This window comes from Oncorhynchus keta, chromosome 16 (genome assembly GCF_023373465.1).
Source record: "Oncorhynchus keta strain PuntledgeMale-10-30-2019 chromosome 16, Oket_V2, whole genome shotgun sequence".
NCBI lineage: Eukaryota > Metazoa > Chordata > Actinopteri > Salmoniformes > Salmonidae > Oncorhynchus > Oncorhynchus keta.
In genome coordinates this window covers 7,878,534-7,905,138 of record NC_068436.1, presented here as the reverse complement: position 1 = coordinate 7,905,138, position 26,605 = coordinate 7,878,534, and the positions used below count along the sequence as shown (strand labels likewise).

General features: G+C 46.6%; 1 protein-coding gene across 9 annotated transcripts in view; it reads right to left on the bottom strand.

Annotated features, from left to right (window-relative positions):
• LOC118395538 (syntaxin-3) overlaps positions 1-23,701 on the bottom strand; it is a 31,287-nt gene extending 7,586 nt beyond the window's left edge. Inside the window, exons 1-20 of one of the 9 annotated variants that reach the window (XM_052464610.1) lie at positions 23,642-23,701; positions 21,485-21,559; positions 21,300-21,399; positions 21,033-21,107; positions 20,729-20,799; positions 20,456-20,564; positions 19,862-19,935; positions 18,697-18,831; positions 18,467-18,577; positions 10,261-10,399; positions 9,968-10,046; positions 9,783-9,829; positions 6,440-6,618; positions 5,890-5,996; positions 5,633-5,726; positions 5,347-5,500; positions 5,055-5,170; positions 4,782-4,908; positions 1,212-1,438; positions 964-1,041 (exon numbers count right to left, since the gene is read on the bottom strand). In XM_052464610.1, coding sequence (XP_052320570.1) covers positions 964-1,041; positions 1,212-1,438; positions 4,782-4,908; positions 5,055-5,170; positions 5,347-5,500; positions 5,633-5,726; positions 5,890-5,996; positions 6,440-6,618; positions 9,783-9,829; positions 9,968-10,046; positions 10,261-10,399; positions 18,467-18,577; positions 18,697-18,831; positions 19,862-19,935; positions 20,456-20,564; positions 20,729-20,799; positions 21,033-21,107; positions 21,300-21,399; positions 21,485-21,505 — 2,043 coding nt within the window. In that variant the 5' untranslated portion in view covers positions 21,506-21,559; positions 23,642-23,701. Of the gene's footprint in view, positions 1-963; positions 1,042-1,211; positions 1,439-4,781; positions 4,909-5,054; positions 5,171-5,346; positions 5,501-5,632; positions 5,727-5,889; positions 5,997-6,439; positions 6,619-9,782; positions 9,830-9,967; positions 10,047-10,260; positions 10,400-11,540; positions 12,767-13,308; positions 13,480-14,432; positions 15,727-15,807; positions 16,038-16,161; positions 17,921-18,466; positions 18,578-18,696; positions 18,832-19,861; positions 19,936-20,455; positions 20,565-20,728; positions 20,800-21,032; positions 21,108-21,299; positions 21,400-21,484; positions 21,560-22,194; positions 22,811-23,641 lie in introns of those variants that run through there. The other 8 variants (XM_052464609.1, XM_052464612.1, XM_052464613.1 and 5 more) reach the window with 8 other exon arrangements.
• Positions 23,702-26,605: the final 2,904 nt, after the last annotated feature.

Below are 26,605 nucleotides of genomic sequence, written 5' to 3'. Positions count from 1 at the left end.
CCGTTGAGGAACTAGAGCAAGCGGACTTGTAGTTGATTTGTTCGGAACACAGCCCTGCACCGGGCGCCGTCATACTGTTGTGGTTCACGCTATCCAAAAACATCTCAATTAGAAACCGCAGTCTGGGTCAGGTGGGCATCATTTCAAAGCGTATTCTATTGCCAACATGACTCGCTACGTTCTAAAATACGATCTTGCAGCCTTAAGCTTTCACAGGACTTTTCAGAGAAACAGATTGGAATTTTGGTGAGCATGGAACAGTCAGGAGTGTGCGTTCCGCGGCAAAACAAACACGCTCATTCTGTTCAGAACAGGGTATGCCGCCGTGTCCCCCGTGTGACCTCGTCACTGTGTCGACATGAGTTTTACGATGCGGAAATCTTGCTTGTACGACATCAAAGCGGTATTTGTTGTCATCCTCAACCTTTCCATCGTTCAAAATACATCAGAGTCCTTTACAGCATTTCCCCCAGTCAGACAACAAAAAACATGCAAAAGGTGGCCCAATTAGCGGGAGGGACGAGGGGCATCTTCTTGTGGCGTGTGGTGCTCAAGTTCAGAAAACGGCTCAGTCAAAACCCGTCTAGCGCTGTGAAGCAGACAGACTGAGCTCTGACGTCAGATACATCAGGTTACTTGTACAGCCACTGCGTCCCAATTAAGGCACTTCTTGTTAACTCGAAATGACACAACGACAAGGTTCCGGTTGAACAAAGTTTACTATACCGTATGAACACACTACCAGGTAGCCATTACACTCAAGGCTAGGTCCATCAACAACGAGACTCCCTGCGCAGGCGCACTCTGACTGAGTGATAGCCCCGTAATCACAGAAACATGGGGATACTTAAAACATGGACTTAACACTTATTGCCGCCCAAACCTGCCAATCTGATCCCATATATGGGTAGGAGTGTAAAGGGCCAATGTGAGCATGTGACTGAATGCGGTGTGTCTCCTCACCCTCTTGGGCCACTTGACGATGGGCTTGCCAGTGTAGGACAGTTTGGGGATGTCATTAGCGTGCTCCTTCAGCAGGGCCTTACAGAGGACAAGAGAAGGTTGGTACATGAAAACACACAAAACCGTTATAATATACCCCATTTAGCAGACGGTTTTATCCACAGTGACTTAGTCAGTCATACGTATACATCCACTTTGATATGAGGATATTTCATTCTGTCAGACACACACATCCCTCCCTCCCTCACCCGGATGTCGTGCAGCAGAGCGGGAGCATCGTGTATGCCAGCCGGGACACAGTTCTTCTGTGAGGGCAACGACTCCAGCTTCCCCAGCAGGTTCCACAGCCCCTCCAGCTCAAAGGGCGTGAGGTGAACCTTCACCCCGGGCTTAGAGCCCGGGGGAGCCTCCTCTTCATCCTCCTCCTGGGTGTGCCCGTTGACTGCCTCACAGGTGGAGGGGTCTCTGGTAAGACCTGGCGGGAGGGAGGGGCGGAGAGATTAAGAGGTGGAGTCGGAAAGAGAAAAGAAAATGCAGGGTTTGTAATCTAAAGAAATACAGAGAACGCGCATCTCAAGTTATATATCTCGTGCTGTCATTGAGAACAGAGAGAGAGCAGGGGGTGAGAACAGAGAGAGAGCAGGGGGTGAGAACAGAGAGAGAGCAGGGGGTGAGAACAGAGAGAGAGCAGGGGGTGAGAACAGAGAGAGAGCAGGGGGTGAGAACAGAGAGAGAGCAGGGGGGGAGAACAGAGAGAGAGCAGGGGGTGAGAACAGAGAGAGAGCAGGGGGTGAGAACAGAGAGAGAGCAGGGGGGTGAGAACAGAGAGAGAGCAGGGGGTGAGAACAGAGAGAGAGCAGGGGTGAGAACAGAGAGAGAGAGGGGGTGAGAACAGAGGGGGAGAGAGCAGGGGGTGAGAACAAAGAGAGAGCAGGGGGTGAGAGCAGAGGGGGCGAGAGCAGAGGGGGCGAGAGCAGAGGGGGCGAGAGCAGAGGGGCGAGAACAGAGGGGGAGAACAGAGAGAGACAGAGGGGGCGAGAACAGAGAGAGACAGAGGGGGCGAGAACAGAGAGAGAGCAGAGGGGGCGAGAACAGAAGGGCGAGAACAGAGGGGGCGAGAACAGAGGGGCGAGAACAGAGGGGGCGAGAACAGAAGGGGCGAGAACAGAGAGAGAGCAGAAGGGGCGAGAACAGAGAGAGAGCAGAAGGGGCGAGAACAGAGAGAGAGCAGAGGGGGCGAGAACAGAGAGAGAGCAGAGGGGGCGAGAACAGAGAGAGAGCAGAGGGGCGAGAACAGAGAGAGAGCAGAGGGGGGAACAGAGAGAGAGCAGGGGGAGAGAACAGAGAGAGAGCAGAGGGGCGAGAACAGAGGAGAGAGCAGAGGGGGCGAGAACAGAGAGAGAGCAGAGGGGGCGAGAACAGAGAGAGAGCAGAGGGGGCGAGAACAGAGGGGAGAGAACAGAGGGGCGAGAACAGAGGAGAGCAGAACAGAGGGGGCGAGAACAGAGAGAGAGCAGAGGGGGCGAGAACAGAGAGAGAGAGCAGAGGGGGCGAGAACAGAGAGAGAGAGCAGAGGGGGCGAGAACAGAGAGAGAGCAGAGGGGGTGAGAACAGAGAGAGAGCAGAGGGGTGAGAACAGAGAGAGAGCAGAGGGGTGAGAACAGAGAGAGAGCAGAGGGGGGAACAGAGAACAGAGAGAGAGAGAGCAGAGGGGCGAGAACAGAGAGAGAGCAGAGGGGGTGAGAACAGAGAGAGAGCAGAGGGGTGAGAACAGAGAGAGGGCAGAGGGGTGAGAACAGAGAGAGGGCAGAGGGGGCGAGAACAGAGAGAGGGCAGAGGGGGCGAGAACAGAGAGAGGGCAGAGGGGCGAGAACAGAGAGAGGGCAGAGGGGGCGAGAACAGAGAGAGGGCAGAGGGGAGAGAACAGAGAGGGGGCAGAGGGGGCGAGAACAGAGAGAGGCAGAGGGGGTGAGAACAGAGAGAGGGCAGAGGGGGCGAGAACAGAGAGAGGGCAGAGGGGGCGAGAACAGAGAGAGGGCAGAGGGGGCGAGAACAGAGAGAGGGCAGAGGGGGGAGAACAGAGAGAGGGCAGAGGGGGTGAGAACAGAGAGAGGGCAGAGGGGGTGAGAACAGAGAGAGGGCAGAGGGGGTGAGAACAGAGAGAGGGCAGAGGGGGAGAACAGAGAGAGGGCAGAGGGGGCGAGAACAGAGAGAGGGCAGAGGGGGCGAGAACAGAGAGAGGGCAGAGGGGGCGAGAACAGAGAGAGGGCAGAGGGGGCGAGAACAGAGAGAGGGCAGAGGGGGCGAGAACAGAGAGAGGGCAGAGGGGGTGAGAACAGAGAGAGGGCAGAGGGGGCGAGAACAGAGAGAGGGCAGAGGGGGTGAGAACAGAGAGAGGGCAGAGGGGGTGAGAACAGAGAGAGGGCAGAGGGGGAGAACAGAGAGACAGAGCAAAGAGGGGCGAGAACAGAGAGAGGGCAGAGGGGGCGAGAACAGAGAGAGGGCAGAGGGGGTGAGAACAGAGAGTTGGCAGAGGGGGCGAGAACAGAGAGAGGGCAGAGGGGTGAGAACAGAGAGAGGGCAGAGGGGGTGAGAACAGAGAGAGGGCAGAGGGGGTGAGAACAGAGAGAGGGCAGAGGGGGTGAGAACAGAGAAGGGCAGAGGGGTGAGAACAGAGAGAGGGCAGAGAGGGTGAGAACAGAGAGAGAGCAGAGAGGGTGAGAACAGAGAGAGAGCAGAGAGGGTGAGAACAGAGAGAGAGCAGAGAGGGTGAGAACAGAGAGAGAGCAGAGAGGGTGAGAACAGAGAGAGAGCAGGGGTGAGAACAGAGAGAGAGCAGAGGGGGTGAGAACAGAGAGAGCAGAGAGGGTGAGAACAGAGAGAGAGCAGAGAGGGTGAGAACAGAGAGAGAGCAGAGAGGGTGAGAACAGAGAGAGAGCAGAGAGGGTGAGAACAGAGAGAGAGCAGAGAGGGTGAGAACAGAGAGAGAGCAGAGAGGGTGAGAACAGAGAGAGAGCAGAGAGGGTGAGAACAGAGAGAGCACTGAGGGTGGAACAGAGGATAGCCACTGAGGTGAGAACAGACAGAGCTGGAGGAGTGAGAACAGAGAAGAGCAGAGAGGGTGAGAACAGAGAGAGGCAGAGGGTGTGAGAACAGGAGCAGCAGAGGGTGTGAGAACAGAGAGAGGCAGAGGGGTGAGAACAGTGAGAGGGCAGAGGGGTCAGAACGAGAGAGAGGGCAGAGGGGGTGAGAACAGAGAGAGGGCAGAGGGGGTGAGAACAGAGAGAGAGCAGAGGGGGTGAGAACAGAGAGAGAGCAGAGGGGGTGAGAACAGAGAGAGGGCAGAGGGGGTGAGAACAGAGAGAGGGCAGAGGGGGTGAGAACAGAGAGAGGGCAGAGGGGGTGAGAACAGAGAGAGGGCAGAGGGGGTGAGAACAGAGAGAGGGCAGAGGGGGTGAGAACAGAGAGAGGGCAGAGGGGGTGAGAACAGAGAGAGGGCAGAGGGGGGTGAGAACAGAGAGAGGGCAGAGGGGGTGAGAACAGAGAGAGGGCAGAGGGGGTGAGAACAGAGAGAGGGCAGAGGGGGTGAGAACAGAGAGAGGGCAGAGGGGGTGAGAACAGAGAGGTCAGAGGGGGTGAGAACAGAGAGAGGGCAGAGGGGTGAGAACAGAGACAGGGCAGAGGGGGTGAGAACAGAGAGAGGGCAGAGGGGTGAGAACAGAGAGAGGGCAGAGGGGGTGAGAACAGAGAGGGGGGGAAAACAGAGAGACAGAGACAAAGAGGGGGTAGCGATAGAGGGTAGTGTTGTTGGCACTGACCGATGCCCAGGGAGTGTTTCTGGAAGTCAGGCGTGAGGTAGGAGGTGTTGGTCAGACTGAAGAGGTATCTCTCCAGCACGTACCAACACATCTCATAATAGAACGGGTAACGGAACTTGGCTGGTACCTGCAGAGACACCAAGTTCAACTTTCAATTTATTAGTAACTTCCACTACATACATTGGAACGTCTCTTCTACGAGTGGTCAGGAACAAAAAAAAAGATTCAGTACATTTAGGAGAAAGAGAGATGAAGAGAGTGTATGTCTCTCACCCGTGTCCTGTCCTCGATGCTGTAGATGTTGAGTTGCATGGGGATGTTGAAGCTGTGGAGGAAGTTTCCCCCAAACACCAGGGTGTCCACTGGAGTGTAGACAGCGTGGATCCAACCTGACAGCACACAAACAGAGATAAACATTAGAAACAGGAACACTTAAGTTTAAACGGTTAAATATCTGCGTGTGTTCATTAGGGATCCCCATTAGCTACTCTTCCTGGAGTCCAGCGAAATTAAGGCAGTTGTGAAATCTGGTGTGAATGGATTGTACAACATATTAAGTGGGTACCTGAGGGGATCATGAAGGTATAGCCCTGCTTCAGCTCGATCCTCTGACAGTCCTGGGCCTTGTCTCCCAGGAAGATGTCTCCCTGTTTCCCAGACAACACCCAGTCCTCGTACAGCTCCAGGTTCTGAGGCGTGGGCGGGATCAGCCAGAACACCTGACAGGAAGTAAGCGCTCAAGAGGTAAGAAGTGAGAGGACACCAGAGTCACTCTTATTCGAGTCCCAAATAGAACGGGCCGAGGCTCGAGTCCGAGTCGAACATTGTAAGATCAATTAGTCCGTTGTTACCTTGCCTCCCCGCAGTATGTGGTACCAGACAGAGGAACCGCCAAAGTCTATGTGGAAGTCCGTGTAGCAGCCCTGCACACTCATTAGACAGTACCTGGAACAGAGGAGGAGAGAAAGAGGGAAGGAGAATGCAGGTGATGAGGGAGAGGGTCGCACTTCGGGGTACTGCATATCTGTGATGGAGTTGACGGGGCCTACGGACCATGGTCAGGTTGTGCACTATATAGGGAGCCATTTGGGACACAGATGAGCCTTACTTCTGCACTTTGGGGTACTGCATGTCTGTGATGGAGTTGGTGGAGTCTCTCTGTCTCTCCTTCAGGTGCCGAGGCCACATGTTGTCCACCCAGTCTATGATGTCCACCTGATAGGGTACAAAGGAGGCGGTAAGAACAGACAGGAGGGTGTGGGTGTGTTGTGTGTGTGTGTGTGTGTGTGTGTGTGTCCGCGCGCGTCTCAGACTGGCCAACGTGGGCCTCCGGACCAGGTCCGTCCGTCCGTCCGTCCGTTTTGCACGCCCAATTTTTCAGTTTGTGATTTGTTAAAAAAGTTTGAAATATCCAATAAATGTTGTTTCATGATTGTGTCCCACTTGTTGATTCTTCACAAAAAAAGTACAGTTTTATATCTTTATGTTTGAAGCCTGAAATGTGGCAAAAGGTCGCAAAGTTCAAGGGGGCCGAATACTTTCGCAAGGCACTGTATGTCTGACCGATGCAGGCCTCTGGACCAGGTCCGTCAGCTTGGTGTGTGTGTGTGTGTGTGTGTGTGTGTGTGTGTGTATGCATACATGCATCTCAGACTGACCGATGCAGGCCTCTGGACCAGGTTCTCCAGCTTGGTGTGGCTAAACTCCAGGCTGATGACGTTGTAGAGTTTGTCCCTCTGGGAGGGGGGCGTCTCGTAGTAACGTCTCCACTGGGCCATAGACATCTCTATACCCTTCTGAGTACTGACGTCCATCACATCCATCATACGCCTGCTGCCTGGGGGAGGCAAGGAAGGGGAGTGGGGTACAGACAGAGAGGTGATACGGTAAGGGAGGAACAAAGGAGAGAGACAGAAAAGGTGAGAGGAGGAAAAAGGAAGGTAAGAGAGTATTTGGTATTCTATTGGGATCCCCATTAACTGTTGTTGAAGCAGAAGCTACTCTTCCAGAACATGAAACATGACATAAGAACATCAAGACAAGAACAGCTCAAGGACTGAACTACACCAATTAAAATGGGAACAAAAAAAAAAGGTCCTACTGACAGTTACACATCATTATATGTACGGTGCATTCGAAAAGTATTCAGGCACGCTGCCTTTTCCCACATTTTGTTACATTACAGCCTTACTCTAAAATGGATTCAATAAATACAAATCTCAATCTACACACAATACTCCATAATGGCAAGCAAAAAATGTTTTTACATTTTTTGCTAATTTTTTAAAGATGAAAAAAAACAACAGAAATACCTTATTTACATAAGAATTCAGACCCTTTGCTACGATACTCGAAATTGAGCTTGGGTATGCATTCTGTTTCCATTGATCATCTTTGAGATGTTTCTACAACTTGGATTCCACCTGTGGTAAATTCACTTGATTTGGAAAGGCACGTTCCACAATTGACAGCATGTCAGCGCAAAAATCAAGCCATGAGGTTGAAGGAATTAGGAATCCGTAGAGCTCCGAGACAGGATTGCGTCGAGGCACAGATCTGGGGAAGGGTACCAAAACATTTCTGCAGCATTGCAGGTCCTCAAGAATACATTGGCCTCCATCATTCTTAAACGGAAGAAGTTTGGAACCACCAAGACTCTTCCTAGAGCTGGCCACCCGGCCAACTGACCAAGTTTGGAACCATCAAGACTCTTCCTAGAGCTGGCCACCCGGCCAACTGACCAATCGGGGCCTTGGTCAGGGAGGTGACCAAGAACCTGACGGTCACTCTGAAAGAGCTCCAGAATTCCTCTGTGGAGATGGGAGAACCTTCCAGAAGGGCAACCATCTCTGCACCACTCCACCAATCAGGCCTTTATGGTAGAGTGGCCAGATGGAAACCACTCCTCAGTAAAAGGCACATGACAGCCTGCTTGGAGTTTGCCAAAGGGCACCTAAAGGACTCAGACCATGAGAAATAAGATTCTCTGGTCTGATGAAACCAAAACTGAACTCTTGGCCTGAATGCCAACCTGGAGGTAACCTGGCACCATCCCTACAGTGAAGCATGGTGGTGACAGCATCATGCTGTGGGTATGTTTTTCAGCAGCAGGCAGGGACTGGGAGACTGGTCAGGATCAAGGCAAAGATGAACAAAGTACAGAGAGATCCTTTTTATTTTTAATATTTACCCCCTTTTCGCCCCAATTTTGTGGTATCCAATTGTTAGTATCCAATTGTCTCATCGCTACAACTCCCATACGGGCTCCGGAGAGACGAAGGTCGAAAGTCATGCGTCCTCCGATACACAACCCAACCAAGCCGCACTGCTTCTTAACACAGCACGCATCCAACCTGGAAGCCAGCCGCACCAATGTGTCGGAGGAAACACCGTGCACCTGGCAACCTTGGTTAGCGTGCACTGCGCCCGGCCCGCCACAGGAGTCCCTGGTGCGCAATGAGAAAACGATATCCCTACCGGCCAAACCCTCCCTAACCCGGACGACGCTAGGCTTTTGTGCGTTGCCCCACGGACCTCCCGGTCGCAGCCAATTGCGACAGAGCCTGGGCGCGAACCCTGAGTCTCTGGTGGCCCTTAACCACTGCGCCACCCAGGAGGCCACAGAGAGATCCTTGATGAAAACCTGCTACAGAGTGCTCAGGTCCTCAGACTGGGGCGAAGGTTCACCTTCCAACAGGACAACGACCCTAAACACAACCAAGACAACGCAAGAGTGGCTTCAGGACAAGTCTCTAAATGTCCTTGAGTGGTCGAACATCTCTGGAGAGACTTGAAAATAGCTGTGCAGAGATGCTCCCCATCCAACCTGACAGAGCTTGAGAGGATCTGCAGAGAAGAATGGGAGAAACTCCCTAAATACAGGTGTGCCAAGCTTGTAGCGTCATACCCAACAAGACTCGAGGCTGTAAACGCTGCCAAAGGTGCTTCAACAATGTACTGAGTAAAGGCTCTGAATGTATATATATTTTTTGTTTGTTTGTTTAGTTTTTTGCAAAAATGTCCAAAAACCTGTTTTTGCTTTGTAAATATGTTTTGTAAGTATTGTGTTTAGATTGATGAAAAAAACATAATAGTTTAATCCATTTTAGAATAAGGCTGTAACATGACAAAATGTGGGAAAAGTAAAGGGGTCTGAATACTTTGAATGCCGTGTACATAATGGCTATCAGTTAATTTGGTCAGATGGGGAGAGGCAATGTTCTGTGAGGTGTTGTTTTGAAGCTCATTTTTTGCGGTTTGCTTGAGTCATTTGAGATGGAAGGGTGTTCCATATGATAACGGCTCTATAGAATACTGTGTGTTGCCTTGAATCCGTTCTTGATTTGGGGACTGTGAAGAGCCCCCTGGTGGCATGTCTGGTGGGTAAGCATGCCAATCAGAGCTATTTGTAACTTGATTTGGGGACTGTGAAGAGCCCCCGGGTGGCATGTCTGGTGGGTAAGCATGCCTATCAGAGCTATATGTAACTTGATTTGGGGACTGTGAAGAGCCCCCGGGTGGCATGTCTGGTGGGTAAGCATGCCAATCAGAGCTATTTGTAACTTGATTATACAGACTATTTGGAAATTAACACAATATTTCTCATAAAAACAAGAATTGATGCAGTCAAACCTCTCCTGTACTTTGAGCCAAGAGAGACTAACATGCATACTGTTGATATTAGCCCTCTTGTGTGCATTGAAGGGCAACACTTGCAGCTCTGTTCTGGGCCAGCTGCAGCTTTTCTAGGTCCTTCTTTGCAGCACTTCATATCACCGGGCAATACGGTCAAGATCAGATCAAACTGGAGCCTGCCGGGCTTGTTTGGTCGACTGTGGTGTTAACAATGCGAGCGAGGGAAGGAGAGAAGTAAAGGAGATGTAAATGAGGGAGTGTTATGATGGAAAAAGAGAGAAATAGAGTGAAGTGGGTTAAGGAGAGGAACTGGAAAAGGGAAGAGGCGTGTTTGGATAGAAGCACTGGAGGAGGGGGGAATCTTACCGACAAATATCTTGACGTCGTTCACACTGAAGTCTGGATCTGGCATCCTTTAGAGAGCACGACAAACCAGGGTTACATATCACTCAGACTTACAAACTCAACGCAATTTCAGCCATTCTAATCGCCCCAGAGAGAATACAGTGAATGTGTTTCCAACAGAGTTGAGGGGGGAAAGCAGGACGTACTTGATGCCCAGTCCGTCTGGCTTCTCAAAGATGATCGGGTCCCTCAACCCACCTCTTTGGATGTACTCAAACGTGAGGTCTGGAAAAACAAACCACAATGAGCCATAAACTAAACAGGAATCCTCAAAGCTACTCAAGTTGGTAAGCAACGCCCAAATGAGACCCTATTCCCTTCCCTATAGTGCACTACTACTGTCAGAAGTGCATTTCATATAGGGAATAGGGTGCAATTTCAGACACAGACAATGTCTCAAACCCTCCGTCATTCTACTGGAATGACACCAAACACTGACCTTTCCCCTCCATGCGTTTGACCCTGTCCGAGGTGAACCTCTCACTCGTCAGCTTCTCCTCCAGGTCAAAGGTCCTCTTCCCTTCTATCTCGTCGTCCGAGATCCCATCGTCATGGTAGCGCCGCCGCGTGCCCGACCGCTGGAGAGAGGGGGAAAGAGGAAAAGGGATGAGGAATGTGAGGAGGAAGAAGGAAAAGGATTAAGGAACATATTTACCTCAATGTGTTCAGCAGCTGTATACCCTTCAAATCCCATCGCACTATTTTAGGGTATTTACAGTTACAGTTACTATTTCTGTAATAGTTAGGTTTAATACTTGTCCCAGGTTCTTTAAGGTATTTCAGTAACATGTAATGCTACCTAACGACCGCAGCGTTTGGCTGTGTAAACAACGCCCACACACAGTACATGACCTGCTCCTCCCTCCTACAAAAAGTCTCTGTATTACAACACACACTGGGGCAAGGAGGAAAGAACATACCCACACAAACCCATATCAACACAGAACACACAATACATTGATGTTCAGGCCAGGGTATCAATTCTCTCTAATGTAGCCTATAATTAATCTCCCTCACACTGACTCTCCCTTCTCTCAGGGATGGGGGGGATAAAGAGGAAGAAGGGGGGCTACCTGGAGACCTTTTTACCCAGTGCTTCCATTCCCCCTGCTCAATATTGTCCCCCATCCCCACTACTTATTCACCAGCTCTATCTGTCAACTGGAGGCTTGATGCTTCATTGATGGTGGTGTAGCGCTCATGTGATTTCAGAGTTTGCAAAACAAATGGCCATTGGATTGATGCAAATAATCATATCATTCCGCCAGAAAGGCAGAGGCTACTTTTTAGACAACATTTAACTGAGAAGGTTTTTTGGGGAAGCCTTTCCGTCTACCAGCTGACGGTTATCATTAGCACGATCGATAACAGCTACACAAAGTGGACCAGGGTTGCCATAGCAATGCAGCAGCTGACCCAGGGAGGGGGTCCAGCAGCCCAGAGCTCAGGGACAACAATAAGGTGTCTGAGAATGCACTCTCTCCGCCCGTCTCACACACCTCTAAAATATCCTCAGCCAGCCCTGAACACACACACACACACACACACGCCTCCTTGCAAACACCACACAATGTGAAACAACCTCACTGTACTGTCCACCAGTCAGCCACAAGCCAATGACACTATACAGCGAGACATTAAAACAGCACTAGTATCCACCGCTGTAGCAGCCAAATAAGTGCCATGAGATGCAGAATGAGGCACCAGGACCAGCCCTACCTCCAACATCTCACTGCAATCCTCCTTGGCTCCGGGTGGCCCAGCCCTTTAAGAAGACAACCCTGTTCCAGTATATTCAAAATCCATTATCCATCTGTAGTAAGCCAGGGTTGACGAGAGATCTTTGTTCCATTCAGGTGGTTTGGTATAGGAGAAGGACACAATGGCATTGCAGCGAGTGGTGTAACGCAGTGCGCCAGTCGGGTCTGTGCTCCCCTGGGCCGCTGCCCAGTACAGTGGACAGTGGCTGCGCGTACCAAATGACTCTCTAGATAGTGCACTGTGTAGGGTGCCATTTGAGACACAAGCATACCGTCTCTCAGTGACGCACTACGTTGCTACAGCACCCGGCGGAACCAATAACCTTTAACTGAGACATCGCACAGACCAGCTGCTGGTCACGCACACCGCAGTTACCAGCTCCACCTAGTATTCCCAAGGTGGGAATTCTGCTTGTGTGACAGACTCTAGAGAGAGAAACAGTCTGGATTGGAGCACCATACCAGGGACATGGGAGCGGGAGGGAGTGGATCCATCTGGGAGACGCCTTGGCTGGGGAACGACGGACAGCCAGCGCCTCCCGGCCGCCCACTCACTCAGCTACTCAAGAAACAATAGACGACCCGGAGCAGCACAGTCGCGCCACGACGCCTGAGCAACTAGAGTGGGTAAGGGCACATGACAGATGCAGTATCTAACCGCATTGTCCATGTTTATTATCAAAGATCGTCGCCAAGAGACGGTGGGTCTCGGAGCCAGTACCAGCAGGGTTACAGATGTTCTCTCTCCCTCCCTCACTCACTGTAGCAATCCAGTATCCTCTCCATCATATTTATCTTGCCCCTTCCCTCTCCTGCAAGTGCACCTTGGGGAATCCTGTGGGATGGAGACTCTACACACCTCGCACCTTCAGTGTCACCATTCCATCCCTCCTCTCTTTATCTTTCTTCCCCCTCCTCCCTTATTCTCACATCCCTGGCGTAGTGCAGCAGCATCTCCTTCGTTCACCACCCTCCGCTCCCCCTCTCCTTTTCAGAGAGAAAGAGGCCCGCGGTCTATCCAGCTGTCATTCTTCCGCCTCTGCAGTGCCTCCCCCCAATCTCTCCCCATCCGTGTTTTCCGCATTTCTGCTCACATGGCCAGTCAGACAGCCAGCCTCTCCAGTAACTTCTCCTCTTGCTTCACACAGAGCAGAGAGCGTACTCTCGCCAGTGTCCTCTCCATTCACACACATCCCTCCCTCCCCCCAATCCTCTTCTCTCGCTCTTCTCCCGTTTCATCACTGGCACTGTTGTATTGCAATATGCCTTCTGGAGATGCATGGCTCAAAGTACAGGCAAAGAAAAATAACTCTCACAGACCAGAGACTAAGAGATGTAGACCTGACCACCACTGCCTAAATCTCAGCCTATTCATAATTGATAAGACGTTATCTCTGCATGATGCTGCCTGGCTACTGCTCTGAGGGACACGTTCTGCTTCTGCTCCTACAAACGTGACTATCATTCAAAACTCAACTTTAACAAATCACAACACACACACATACCTCCATTGTACAGTATAAACATCAGGTCTATGGTCCATTGCCTAGCAACAGCCTTTTTTGTTTCACCTCACCTGTAAATATCCAGATTCTACAGTCAGGTAGACTGCAGACCCTAGTCACCCTACTAAACAGGTTCAAATTCTCTCAACATGCAGAAAAATAAAGAACTCACCCCAAACACATCAATCAATAATCTTATCTGACCCTCAATCAAAAATGTACCATGTAGCCTCCCGAGTAGCGCTGTAGTCTAAGGCACTGCATTGCAGTATTAGCTGTGCCACCAGAGATACTGGGTTCGAGTCCAGGCTCTGTCACAGCCGGCCACGACCGGGAGGCGGCGCACAATTGGCCCAGAGTCTTCCAGGTTTGTCCCATCGTGTTCTAGCGACTCCTGTGGCGGGCCGGGCGCAGTGCACGCTGACCAGGTCGCCAGGTGTTTCCTCTGACACATTGGTGCGGCTGGCTTCAGAGTTGGATGGGCATTGTGTCAAGAAGCAGTGTGGTTGTGTTTCTGAGGACGCATGGTTCTCGACCTTCGCCTCTCCCGAGTCCGTACGGGAGTTGCAGAGATGAGACAAGACTAACTACTACCAATTGGACAGCATGAAATTGGGGAGGTACCATGTAACAAAATGTACAATATTATTTTCCAAGGATTTAGCTAGCTCTCACACTAATCCCAGCCATAGCCAACCTAACCCTGTGTTCACTCCTCCAGGCATGGTTGATCCGGTCCTCTTTAACTACTCTTCCGCTCTGTTTGCTTTTACAATGTTTTGGAGCGACTGTGACATGATGCACACTGTGGCACTGTTTAACCCCCAAGCGATGAACTCATGAACCTGGCTCATCTTAGAAATGCACCATATTCCATTTATAAGGCACTACTTTTGACCAAAGTGCCTTGTTTATCATACTTTCTCAAGTCACAGTCAACAATCTAGACTACATGACGCCATCAAGTAAGACAAATCGGAGACATAAGCTTCTCAGCTATTTGGTATTGGAAATAAATTGTTACTTAGGGGAAAAAACACGAGTTATTCCCATAACCTAAACTATGAGGTACAAGTCTCGGTGCAAGTCATGGAATTGAACCGCAGAGTAGTAACATAACTCACTTCCTCTGTCTTTATAATTCCAACATCTCAATCCATATGGACAGTTTTAGAACACACTAAAATATTAAAATGTCCATACTACGCCAATTTCAATATAGTTAGTAACTAGCGGTAGTCCATGCCATTTCAGATACTTTAGACGTTTATGGTGATGAACTAACGTTTAGCGATGGATTTTTACCACAGACGTTGAAATAACGCTGGGCCAACTGGTTTACTTACCAGCCGCTTGCTGAATCTTGGTCGACGCTTATCTTCCATGTTTTATGACTGTCACTTGAGACAGTGGACTGCTTTGGTAGGCGGTTCGCCGATACACGTGGGTACCTGACTGCGCTGTCAAGCAGCTGAACACTACAACTAACTCGTGATTGGAAATGCAGCTTAATTTATCTATTTATTTCTAGTAGTGTGATATTTATGTCCACAATAAAAAAAAGCCTTTCAAATCTGACAAACTAAATCTAAAATACAGTCAGCAACGTAGCCAAGTTAATACATTTTGATTTGACTAAAACCACCGTATAAAACAAAGTACGAGCGTTTACACATTGCAACGTTATGTTATGTACAGCTAACAGCAGATAATTACCACTAGGACATAGCTAGTGAAATAGTAAAGTAGAGGCTAGCATATTTGGCTAGCTATCCCCCACCACAGGGAAGCATTGTTGTCGATCACCAAAACAAAACCCTACCGAGAGAATGGGATTAGCTCGCAAACTTTAGTTTGTTGATAGCGCCAATATTGCATCTGGGATTGTAGTGGGGTTCATTATGTAAGGCTTAGCGTGTTATAGCTAACGTTAGCTATAGAGTACCTTACTAATGACACAATTTAGACACTTGTCTGGCTAGTTTTAGGGGGTGAGGGGGGTTACCAGTCCTGGGTTATTTGCGGCATGTAGTTCAAACACTATCTTATTATGCTGAACAAACTGTTCGCTGAACTAAAACGAACGGTAAATTTAAAATGCAACAGCAGACAGCGAGAAATCTATTTCCAAAGGAACTTTCCGCTTTGTCTTTTGGAAAACTCCAATCAACCAAAGAGTTTAGAAAATCCTTAAAACCTGGTCATATTAAATGATATGACGTTCTGTTAAAATCGACAGAGAACGCTGGTTTATTAAATCGCAGTTATGTATAATATCCGATAAAGACGGCGGTCAGCCATCCGCCGCCATTTTCATCTCCTCACAAAACAACACTAGTTTCTCAAGACACGCCTACAACAATAAAATCGTCCAACGAGAGCAAAGCCGGCGAGGCGCTAAATGGTCGGTAATTATGTCACTCAGAAATACATTTTGTCAATAACGATTGAACACACGCAAAACAAAGTAATACCGACACGTGAATGACCAATTAAATTGCGAGTTATTTGACTTATCGAACTCCAATTGGCGACCATTTTGCTACTATCTTCAAAGGAGAATAATAATTGGTCAACATACAAAAAGGGTCAATAAAGCAGCCAATGAACTACCACGCAATTCAGACATCGTGTTTCCCAACTCAACCTCCTTACAATAATTGCTAGACCTGCCATATAACTTATAAACCCATAAAATTAAAATGTATTTCCGTTACACACCACCATGATTGAGTAGGCCTGTTCAAGGACGGTCGACGGGGCCAGTCTGCCTCCTGGCTTCTGCTGTGTCTTGACTCCCGGAGCTTTGCATTGCTGAGACACGTTTTCTGGGTAGCTACTTTGGTCTTGGTTTGCCACAGCAAAGCCGCCCATTCATGGCAGTTGTAATCCGGAAGCGGCTGTCTATTGGTCCCACAGTTGGGTGGATGGCAACAATTGGAGGATTTGGCCTGCCAATTAAGCAATATACAGACGGCGAGAGATGTCAAAGGCAATTCGTTTTGTTCTATCCCTATTTTTCAAAATAGTTTAAAGTAGTTGAATAATGAAAACTTACTAATAAAAACACTTGGCAAATGGCGATTATTTTTTATTTGTATTATTTGTCAGCAGACGGGAAAAGCTACAAAAAACTGAAACCTGACATTTTGTTCAGATAACATTTTCCATATAAATGCCTACAACATCACTACAAATGTATGTGACTGAAGACACAAACAGACACAGACATATTGGCTATTCACTTGATACTGCTTGCTTGCATCACAACAAAAATACTATCCTATCTATTATTAGAGGGAGTAGAGAGCAATGGCTTATATAAATAAACCCTGGACTGCTGATGCTATGTATTGGCCACCGGTCGGCCATATTGGCACTCCCTAGAAGGAGTAGTCCTCCATAGTATTTCAAAGACAAAATTACATATATTTAAGTTTTTTTTTTGTAGTGGGGACAGTAACGTTTAGTACTCTCCCCATTAAAAAAAAATGTTTAGGCCACAATAATAGAATTTAAAAGTATGCATTAAAGCGTCTAATAGAATAAACGTGTCAAAACGAATGTAGATATTAACAAATGCATTTCTATAGCTTCCAAAATCTTTTAACCATTGAGGAGGATTACCAAGATGGCTGCACGTTGGCTTCAATACAGGGTTTATACACATCATTTGTAGAGAGAGCGCAGGTGACAGTTTTATGACACAGACATGATCCCTGGTGCAATTGACACACATGTAGGATAAAAATGACACGAGTGCAATATTAAGCAGTAACTTCAACACACAATAATAACATAAAAACGTGACATTTTGGGGTCATTTTGATTACTAGCTGACAATAGGGCAGTGAATCATTGTTTTATCATATTCATTTGTTTACCAATATCTTTAGGTTACTTGACATGATTACACAGTGTTATCGTTGACCTGTCTTGGCTTATATTATTAAGGAGCCGCACTACCAAAGCTAATTGACACAAATCCTTGAAGTGGGAAAAGGAGCTGTGGGTAGAAGCATGCCTGAAAAGAGGAACGAGAGAGAGAGAGGGGAAAAGAGGGAGAGAGAGAGCGTGTGTGTGTGAGAGAGAGAGAGAGAGAAAGAGAGAAAAAGACAAAAGGAAAGAGGGAGAGAGAAGACGAAAGGGTGGAAGGTCTTAAGCAAGACTGAAGTGTGTCTCCTCTGAGTAGCGCTGTATGCATCTCTTGACAGACAGAGTGACCACTGTTGATCCATCCACCCAGGTTAAACTGGGGGTAATCTGGGACACTCCTCTTCAACTTCCCCTGAGGCCAGAGTCATAAGTGATTATCACGTTAAGAGGCCAATAATACAGCCTAAGTCTACATCCCAAATGGCACCCTATTTCCTATATACTACAAGGGGAATAGGGTGTCATGTGGGACACACCTAAGAATAACATGGATCTAACGTGATCTAATCTGGTTCCGTATTCATAAAGCATCTCAGAGTAGGAGTGCTCATCTAGGATCCTGCCCCGCCTGTCCATGTAATCTTATTCATTGTGATCTAAAAGGTTCAACTGATCCCAGATCTGTACTCATACTCTGAAAGGCTTTATAAATCCAGGCCCTGATCAAACTTGACAGGGACAGGAATGGCATTTGTAAGAGTACAAAGAGATCTGTGACCAGGGTAACATCCTTCTGGATCAATACATGATTTAAAAGTTTAAGTTTGGAGTTTTGAACACCTCTCAGTTTCACAACAAGTTTTCCCCCAGACGGTATTTCCTATTTGATAAAGCTGTAGAGGAAGGACCCTCCGATGACACAGAGGATGACACAGCAGCACATGATCATCATCTGCTTCTAAAGGGCAGAAGAAGGAAAGAAAGAGGCAAAGAAAGCCAGAGGATGCGAGAGAGCAAGAGAAAACGGAGGAGGAAGAGGAGGAATAAATACAAAGAAACAATGAAGGGAAGGGAGAGAAGAAAGAGAACAAGAAAAAAACTCAGAAAAACAAAAGGAAAGATTGACCTGACCACAGAGAGAAATCATAACCCACAATAAATATTTAGAGACTCAATGTGGCATTGCAAGTTCTGAAGCTTTTAAGAGACTCTTTGCATCAGTGAGAATGCTGAACCCCCTGTAGCAAGACAGTATATTTAGTGTATGTCCCAAATGGCACCCTTTTCCATGTATAGTGCAGTACTTTCAGGGTAACAGGGTGCCATTTGTGACGAAGCCAATGTATCCCTTCTCCTGTATGGACCAAGGTGATAGATAATAGGTCTAGGGTCCGGACTGAAGTGGACCTATAAACATTGCAGCCATATAAATAGAATGACATATTGACCTGAATGTGGACGGCCATTCTACTCATTCTAATTCTATGGTTTCAGCCCCACTCACCCTACGGGCCTCCTGCTGAAATTTGGCTGCTTTCTTGGTGTCGGCAACAGCCCGCTCTACGAAGCCCACCGATTGGTCCATGTTGCTCTCAATCTTGTCAATCATACCGCCCTTTGAAGGGAGTGGGCGGAGTGTTGGGAGAGGCACACACAAACAGCGGTCAAAAGCAGTGCACTACGTAGGGAATAGGGTGCCATTTGGGATGCACACTAAAAGGAGTGAAGGGTTACCTGGTTCTCCACCAGCATAGCAATGTCCACGAACATGTCATGAAGCTCTTTGATGCTGCTCTCCAGCCTCACAATATCTTTATGCCGCGCCTCGATCTCATTCAACGCCTGCTTCGATATACCCGACTCCATGATCTACAAAACACATACGAGAAGATATACACAAAGGTTTAACACCCACACTAGGAGAGGATATACACAAAGGTTTAACACCCACACTAGGAGAGGATATACACAACGGGTTAACACCCACACTAGGAGAGGATATATACAACGGGTTAACACCCACACTAGGAGAGGATATACACAAAGGCTTAACACCCACACTAGGAGAGGATATACACAAAGGTTTAACACCCACACTAGGAGAGGATATACACAACGGGTTAACACCCACACTAGGAGAGGATATACACAAAGGCTTAACACCCACACTAGGAGAGGATATACACAAAGGTTTAACACCCACACTAGGAGAGGATATACACAACGGGTTAACACCCACACTAGGAGAGGATATACACAACGGGTTAACACCCACACTAGGAGAGGATATACACAAAGGTTTAACACCCACACTAGGAGAGGATATACGCAAAGGTTTAACACCCACACTAGGAGAGGATATACACAACGGGTTAACACCCACACTAGGAGAGGATATACACAACGGGTTAACACCCACACTAGGAGAGGATATACACAACGGGTTAACACCCACACTAGGAGAGGATATACACAAAGGTTTAACACCCACACTAGGAGAGGATATACACAAAGGTTTAACACCCACACTAGGAGAGGATATACACAACGGGTTAACACCCACACTAGGAGAGGATATACACAACGGGTTAACACCCACACTAGGAGAGGATATACACAAAGGTTTAACACCCACACTAGGAGAGGATATACACAAAGGTTTAACACCCACACTAGGAGAGGATATACACAACGGGTTAACACCCACACTCGGAGAGGATATACACAACGGGTTAACACCCACACTCGGAGAGGATATACACAACGGGTCAACACCCACACTAGGAGAGGATATACACAACGGGTTAACATACACACTCACAAGCATTCTCGCTTGAACACACACACACTCACAAACATTCTCACTTGTACACATACGCACGAACACACATAGAATTACCCCTGCGGTGAAGACGGCTGCGTTCCCTCCTTCCAACATCTCCTCCAGCTCCTCGTCGGTCGTTGTTTTTCCGGCTGCGGAGTGGAGAGTTTACAGAAAGGGGTTAATAACATGTATGAAAGGGTTAATAACATGTATGAAAGGGTTAATAACATGTATGAAAGGGTTAATAACAAGTTAACATATAACAGGCCCTTAATGCTGGCATAGAATATACTAATACACACCATCAACAGCAGATCTGGGTTTCAAATACTTTATCTGTGTCTGTCTGAGCTTGTCTGGCTTAATAAACCAGAAAATAAAAGTGACAAAACTGCAACCCTGCCCAACCTCAGGCAGATGCAAGCAAACACTCAAAATATTGGGGAAGGATTTTCCAAGTATTTGAACTGGTAAAGAGCATTGTATTGGTTTGAGTCTGTCTGTGGTAGGCTGAAACATGCACTGCCGTCTACGACTTAATGTAACTTTGGGCCTGGATTTTTTTCCTGACAATCGACTTGTCCAGGAACAAAAAACCCTGGCCCTAGTTATACCAGGTTAGGACTTGGTTATCACATGGTTATGAAGGTTCATAGACGTCAGACTCACTGATCTCCAGCTGCCGGGCAATGCGGCCTTTGCTCTTGTCTCTAAAATCTGTCTGAGCCTCGTTGTACTTGGTCATCACCTCCACAAACTTCTTGGCCAGGATGGCATGCTGGGAAAAGGTGGAGGTGGGTACAGAGGTTGTTATGGTAAACTAGTGGGGATGGAACCCAGAGTCTCCAACCCCGGTCTCCAACAAGAAAAATTACAGGGACATGATTGACATGCAAACCGATAAGATTTAAGGTTACGGTTAGTTCGTTTTTTAAGGGTTACTTGGGACTTCCGGATCCTCGTGTCTGCTGACGACCGTTCCTCTGTGTTTGTCTCAAGTTGCTTCTCGATACCTGCCAGGCAAGGGAACATGCAACCGTTACCGTGACTACGGCCACCGACAACAACACAAAATGACTATAGCATCGGATTCCACGGCGTTCAAAAACACTTTATCTTGACAGGAAAACTACGTTGATACAATTTGATGACTGTCATGCTGGTCGTCAGAAAACGGTTGGTCGTCAGAAAGAGTGTGGGGTCAGATATGGTGCGTCTACTATTTAAAGGGTCAAGAAGGACTGACTCTTTAGTTTGTTGCGAGCGGTGCCGGCTGCTTTCTTGATGTCGTTGGTGACTGCCTCCAAATCATCCTGCGTCTCTGGTGAGCACAGAGAAAGAGGGAAAAAAAAGAGAGATTGTAACATACAAGTATCAACAAGCCACAAAGATGAACAATGTGGAATGGAAAGAAAGTGGGCGAGATAACGAAGAGTGAGTGAGTGAGTGAGTGAGAGAGAGAGAGAGAGAGAGAGGGGGGTCAGAGAGAGTGGGATTGAATGATGATGTTTACTCTGCTCTGGCGTAGGGGCGGAGAGGATGGTCGAGTACAGCTTCTTTGCTTGCGCCACACTCTCATCTATCTTGTCGATGCTGCTGCGAATCTCCTCAATCTGAGACCGAGACAGGCAATGATGACACACTGGTGAACACACACACGCGCGCGCACACACACATCAGGAGTATGGTCAGAAATACCTGGGCGAAGAAGTCATCCATAAAGGCTTGGTTCTCCACTGGAATCTCCACATCATCCCCAGCCACATCACTTTTCTGTTCCGACACACACACACAGACAGACAGAGTTGCTGTGGTAGTGTGTTTGTGGTGAGATAATCACACTCACAGGCTTTTTAGCGGTTCTTACATCAGTGTTCTGACGCCACTATAAAGTACATTTTTTTTAACCAGACACAATGAGGATTGCAGCGCACACAAGCTACAATGAATAGCCTACATCGATGACATTGAGACCTTGGAAGAGGTGCAGGAAATTAGAAAACAACCCTTCCTTAATCAACCCTTCTGATCCCCTTTCTGTATCCACCCCACTCCATTTGTAACGCACCATCTAATAAACAAGTGTACAGCCTGAATATCATCACACCCCAATTAGGCCGACCTACTTCCTAGATTAAATGAATGCTCTGATGTTAATTAGCCCAATGTTCAACTAGGCTATTTCCGCTTTTCTAGGCCTGAAAATGGGATCAAACCGTTGGTCTAACGTTTTGGCCAAACCGCTCATCCGGACCAACCGCATCTAGTGCGCAAAAACAAACGAGTAAATATGATACGTCCCCCTTCCTTATTATATAATTATATATGATTGGCAACGGTTATATGTTAAGCTAATAGCAAGCAAGTCTATGAAAACACGAACAAGTGTATAAAAAGACGTAGCTTACCGCCTTCAACTGTTCCAATCGGTCTTTCATCTTCAAAACTGTGTTGTCACTGTCACAATCTCTAAACTATCAAAAAGCGTTATTCTAATCTACAACCACTAATTAAAAGGTTACCAAATTAGAAAATTACAATTTATTAGCCTACTGATTCATCCAATGACCTGCCCGAAAATAAGTTTCAAAGTTAATTGTAAAAATATTTAGTAGGGTAAATGCTCATTAGAATATGGTTATCAAATAAAAAAAGAACTATCTTTTTTTACAAAATGTCTGTTCAATATGGCTGCAGCAGCGTCTCCAACCTGTAGTTTTACTAAGCCTATCCTCTCAAGGAGGATTAGAGCAACAGTTGTGCAGAGGGCGATTAATCTCTCTCTCTCTCTGATCAATGGCATGCGTAAAAACGCATGCAAAGTAAATATCACGCACGATCTCTGTTTTGGGCACACTACCCAAACAGTGCACCGAATGTAAAGGTAATAGGTTCAATTCTAAATCTGTAAAGTCAACCCAGTGGGTTGTCCATCTATAAATAAGAAGAGGCTGTATTTGAATTGTTATTTCTTGACCCCCATCTGCTTTCTAAATATAGCTAAATAAGGCCAGGTCAACAAAATAAAGTGATGCAATGAATATTGATTTATGAAGATATTTTTTGTATTCCTTTTTTTATTTGCTAATGATAAACCTCTCACTCCCCCTTTCCACCACCCCTCTTCTCCTCCTTCATTCATTTCCTCTCTTTTGTCACGTTTGAAGGCACACAGAAAGTCATTGATTTGGTTGCACTGCTTATCATTCCATTGAGAGATAAAATGAAAAAGTGTGTTTTATCCATTATTAATGCCTTTTAGAGAGTATTGAGACATATAAGTAGCCTTGTCCAAGCCAGAATGGCATGAGCCTATCTACTGTAGCGTGAGGCTTTTGATGAAGAGTTCAAAACAAGTACACCCACTGGACACTAATCATTTTCTTTAATGCTGAGTGACAAGCAGAGAGGAATCTGGCCGCTTTTGGTATGACTCGACCTGGGATCAAAAGCCCAACCTTCCAAGCTCAGGACAGTCACTCTAACCACATGGCCACTGAGCTGGATAATACAAAACTTGTGGGATCTGTCATACTTTAAATCAAAAACCTCCCACTCCCTTTTCCACAATAGTTAACCCAATTCTGAATACATCAGCACACCTGATTTGGTGCAGCTGGTAGCCTAGCTGTTAAGAGCGTAGGTTCAAATCCCAAATCTGCCCTTGAACAAGGGACTTAGCCCTAATTACTCCTGTAAGTCGCTCAGGATAAGAGCATCTGCTAAATTACTAAAATGTCAAATCAAAACAACAGAGTGAGAGAGAGAGGTATATATATATATATATATATCTTCAGTTGAGAGAATCTACATCAGTCACTGTGGTGTTAAGATGATGAGGGCACGCTACTGTACCTGTGGAGTTTAGGCCATTGAGCACCATGGCAGATGGCCCGAGTAGCATCATGGGATCTTCACTTCTCTTCAGCTGTTGGGAAAATAGGAGACCGGGAGTTACGATCTGTGGGGTCACGCGACCGGCACACAATGTGAAATACAGAGAACGAGGAGACAAACGAGAAAGCAAACAGAAATAGGTGGAATAACATTGGAAAAGAGGTGCATTTTCTCATTACAGAACCAAACCTTTGGGTTTTACCCTGGTGTGTGTAAATGTCACCGCCTTTTTCCTCTATTCTTGCTTCTTCTCCTTGCCTCAGATGCTCTCTTTCACTCAGCTCTGCTTCCTTGTATACCTATTCCATACCTCCATCCTAATCTCCCATGTATTAACTCTCCTCTGATGTCTCAACCTCTTACACATAAAAGGTTGCAAACACCCGGGGTTTGTCTTGACACTATGATCCCTGGGTACAGTTGCAGCCTGATATATTGTCACCCTTCACTCAAGTCTTTTTTTTGTTGTTTTTACTTCTCCAGTTGAAAAAACGAAATTCCAAGTAGACCTACAGTGATGTATGACCAAATTAAGCATTCAAAGAAAATAACACCCTCCCTACAACCAAACATGGGAGAGTTTTTTTTTTATAATACTGTGGGGCTGCTTTGCTGCCTCTGGTACTGGGGGCCTTGAACATGTGCAAGGCATCATGAAATCAGCAGATTATCAAGGAGTTTGAGTGCAGTGTTCAACCCAGATTCCAAAAACGAGGTCTCCCTTCAAAGGTCGTGGGTATCCAGCAGGACAACAACCCCAAGAACACAAAGAAGCACCCAGGAACGATTCAAGAAGAAACACTGGCAAAGAGTCCAGATCTGAGTCCCGTCAAAAACCTAAGGCGAGATCTCAAAACAGCAGTTGGTCAAAGTCAACCATCAAACATTGAAGAATTGGGAGCAATTTACAGCTGAAAAATGGGCAAAGTTGCCAGTAGAAAAGTACAGCAAGCTCATTGAGAGCTGCAATTAGTGGCAGTTATGTTGACCAAATGCTGTGCAACCAAGTACGAGTACTGGGTGCTATTCATTTTGTCAATAGTTATATTTTCTAAAATTGTATTTGGTTCTGCAATGTGGAAATTCAAATAACCAGTTGTGGAGTTTTTATTTTTTGTCAGAATTCTGAATTATTTAAGAAAGGTGCAAGGGTACCAATATCCTGTCTGCTGGTTGTTTCTGAAGAGAACAACTTGTGAAGACAACTTTTCATGATAGAACACACAACATGTGGAGAAAAATACCTACAGTGCCTTCAGAAAGTATTCACATCCCCTGACTTTTTCCACATTTTGTTATGTTACAGCCTGAATTTTAAATGGATTTAAATTGAGATTGTGTCACTGGCCTACACACAACACTCGATAATGTCAACTCGGAATTATATTTGAGAAATGTTTACAAATTAATGAAAAAAAGAAAAGCCGAAATGTCTCGAGTCAGTAAGTTTAACGCCATTGTTATGACAAGCCTAAATAAGTTGAGTACAAATGTGCTTAACATGTTACATTCCGTGGAGTCACTCTGTCTGCAATAATAGTGTTTAACATGATTTTTTGAATGACTACCTCATCTCTGTACCCCACACATACAGATAATTGTAAGGTCCCTCAGTAGAGCAATGAATTTCAAACACAGATTCAACCAAAAAGACCATTGAGGTTTTCCAATGCCTCGTAAAAGGGCACCTTTTGGTAGATCGGCAAAAAAAAGAAAAAAGCAGACATTGAATATATCCTTTTGAACATGGTGAAGTTCACTGGAGGCTGCTGAGGGGAGGAAGGCTCATAATAATGTCTGGAAAGAAGCCACGTGGAATGGTATCAAACATATGGAAACCACGTGCCTGATTCATTTGATACCATTCCACAGATTCCGCTCCAACCATCATCACAAGCCCGTCCTCCCCATTTTGAATGGTGGGTCAATACACTCAGTCACTACAAAGATACAGGTATCCTTCCTAACTCAGTTCCCGGGGAGGAAGGAAACCACTCAGGGATTTCACCATGAGGCCGACGGTGCCTTTTCAAAACAGTTAAGAGTTGAATGTCTGTGATAGATTAACATTGTAGTTACTCCACAAAACTAACCTAAATGACAGAGTGAAAAGGAAGAATGCACAGAATAAAAATATTCCAAAACATGCATCCTTTTGCAATGCACTAAATTAAAATAGAAAAAAAAGTGGCTAAGAAATGAACTTTATTTCCTAAATACAAAGCGTTATGTTTGAGGCAAATCCAACACCACTTAGTACCACTCTTCATATTTACAAGCATTGTCATCGGCAAGGACTAGAGTTGTTTTTAGGATAAAACTATATGGAATAGACCTAAGCACAGGTAAAATCCTTGAGGTTAACCTGGTTGTCTGCTGTCCGACAGACACCGGGAGACAAATCCACCTTTCATCAGGGCAATAACCTAAAAAAAAAAAGAGGCCAAATATACACTGGTTGCTTACTAAGACGACATTGAATGTTCTTGAGTGGTCTAGTTACAGTGGACTTAAATCCACTTAAATCTATGTCAAGACCTAAAATTGGCTGTCTAGGAATGATCAACAACCAACTTGACAGAGATTGAAGAATTTAAATAACAAATGTGCAAATATTGTACAATCCAGGTGTGCAAAGCTCTTAGACTTACACTTATGAGTCTTTCTGGGTAATCACTGCCAAAGGTGATTCTAACATGCATTGACTCAGGGGTGTGAACACTTATGTAAAAAATAAATTATATATATTTTTTTTAATAAAAAATTGTCACTTTGTAATTACGGGGTATTGTGTTTTTTTAAATTTATTGAACCTTTAACTAGGCAAGTCTTATTTACAATGATGGCCTACACCGGCCAAACCCTTGACGCTGGGCCAATTGTGCGCCGCCCTATGGGACTCCCAAACATTGTCGGTTGTGA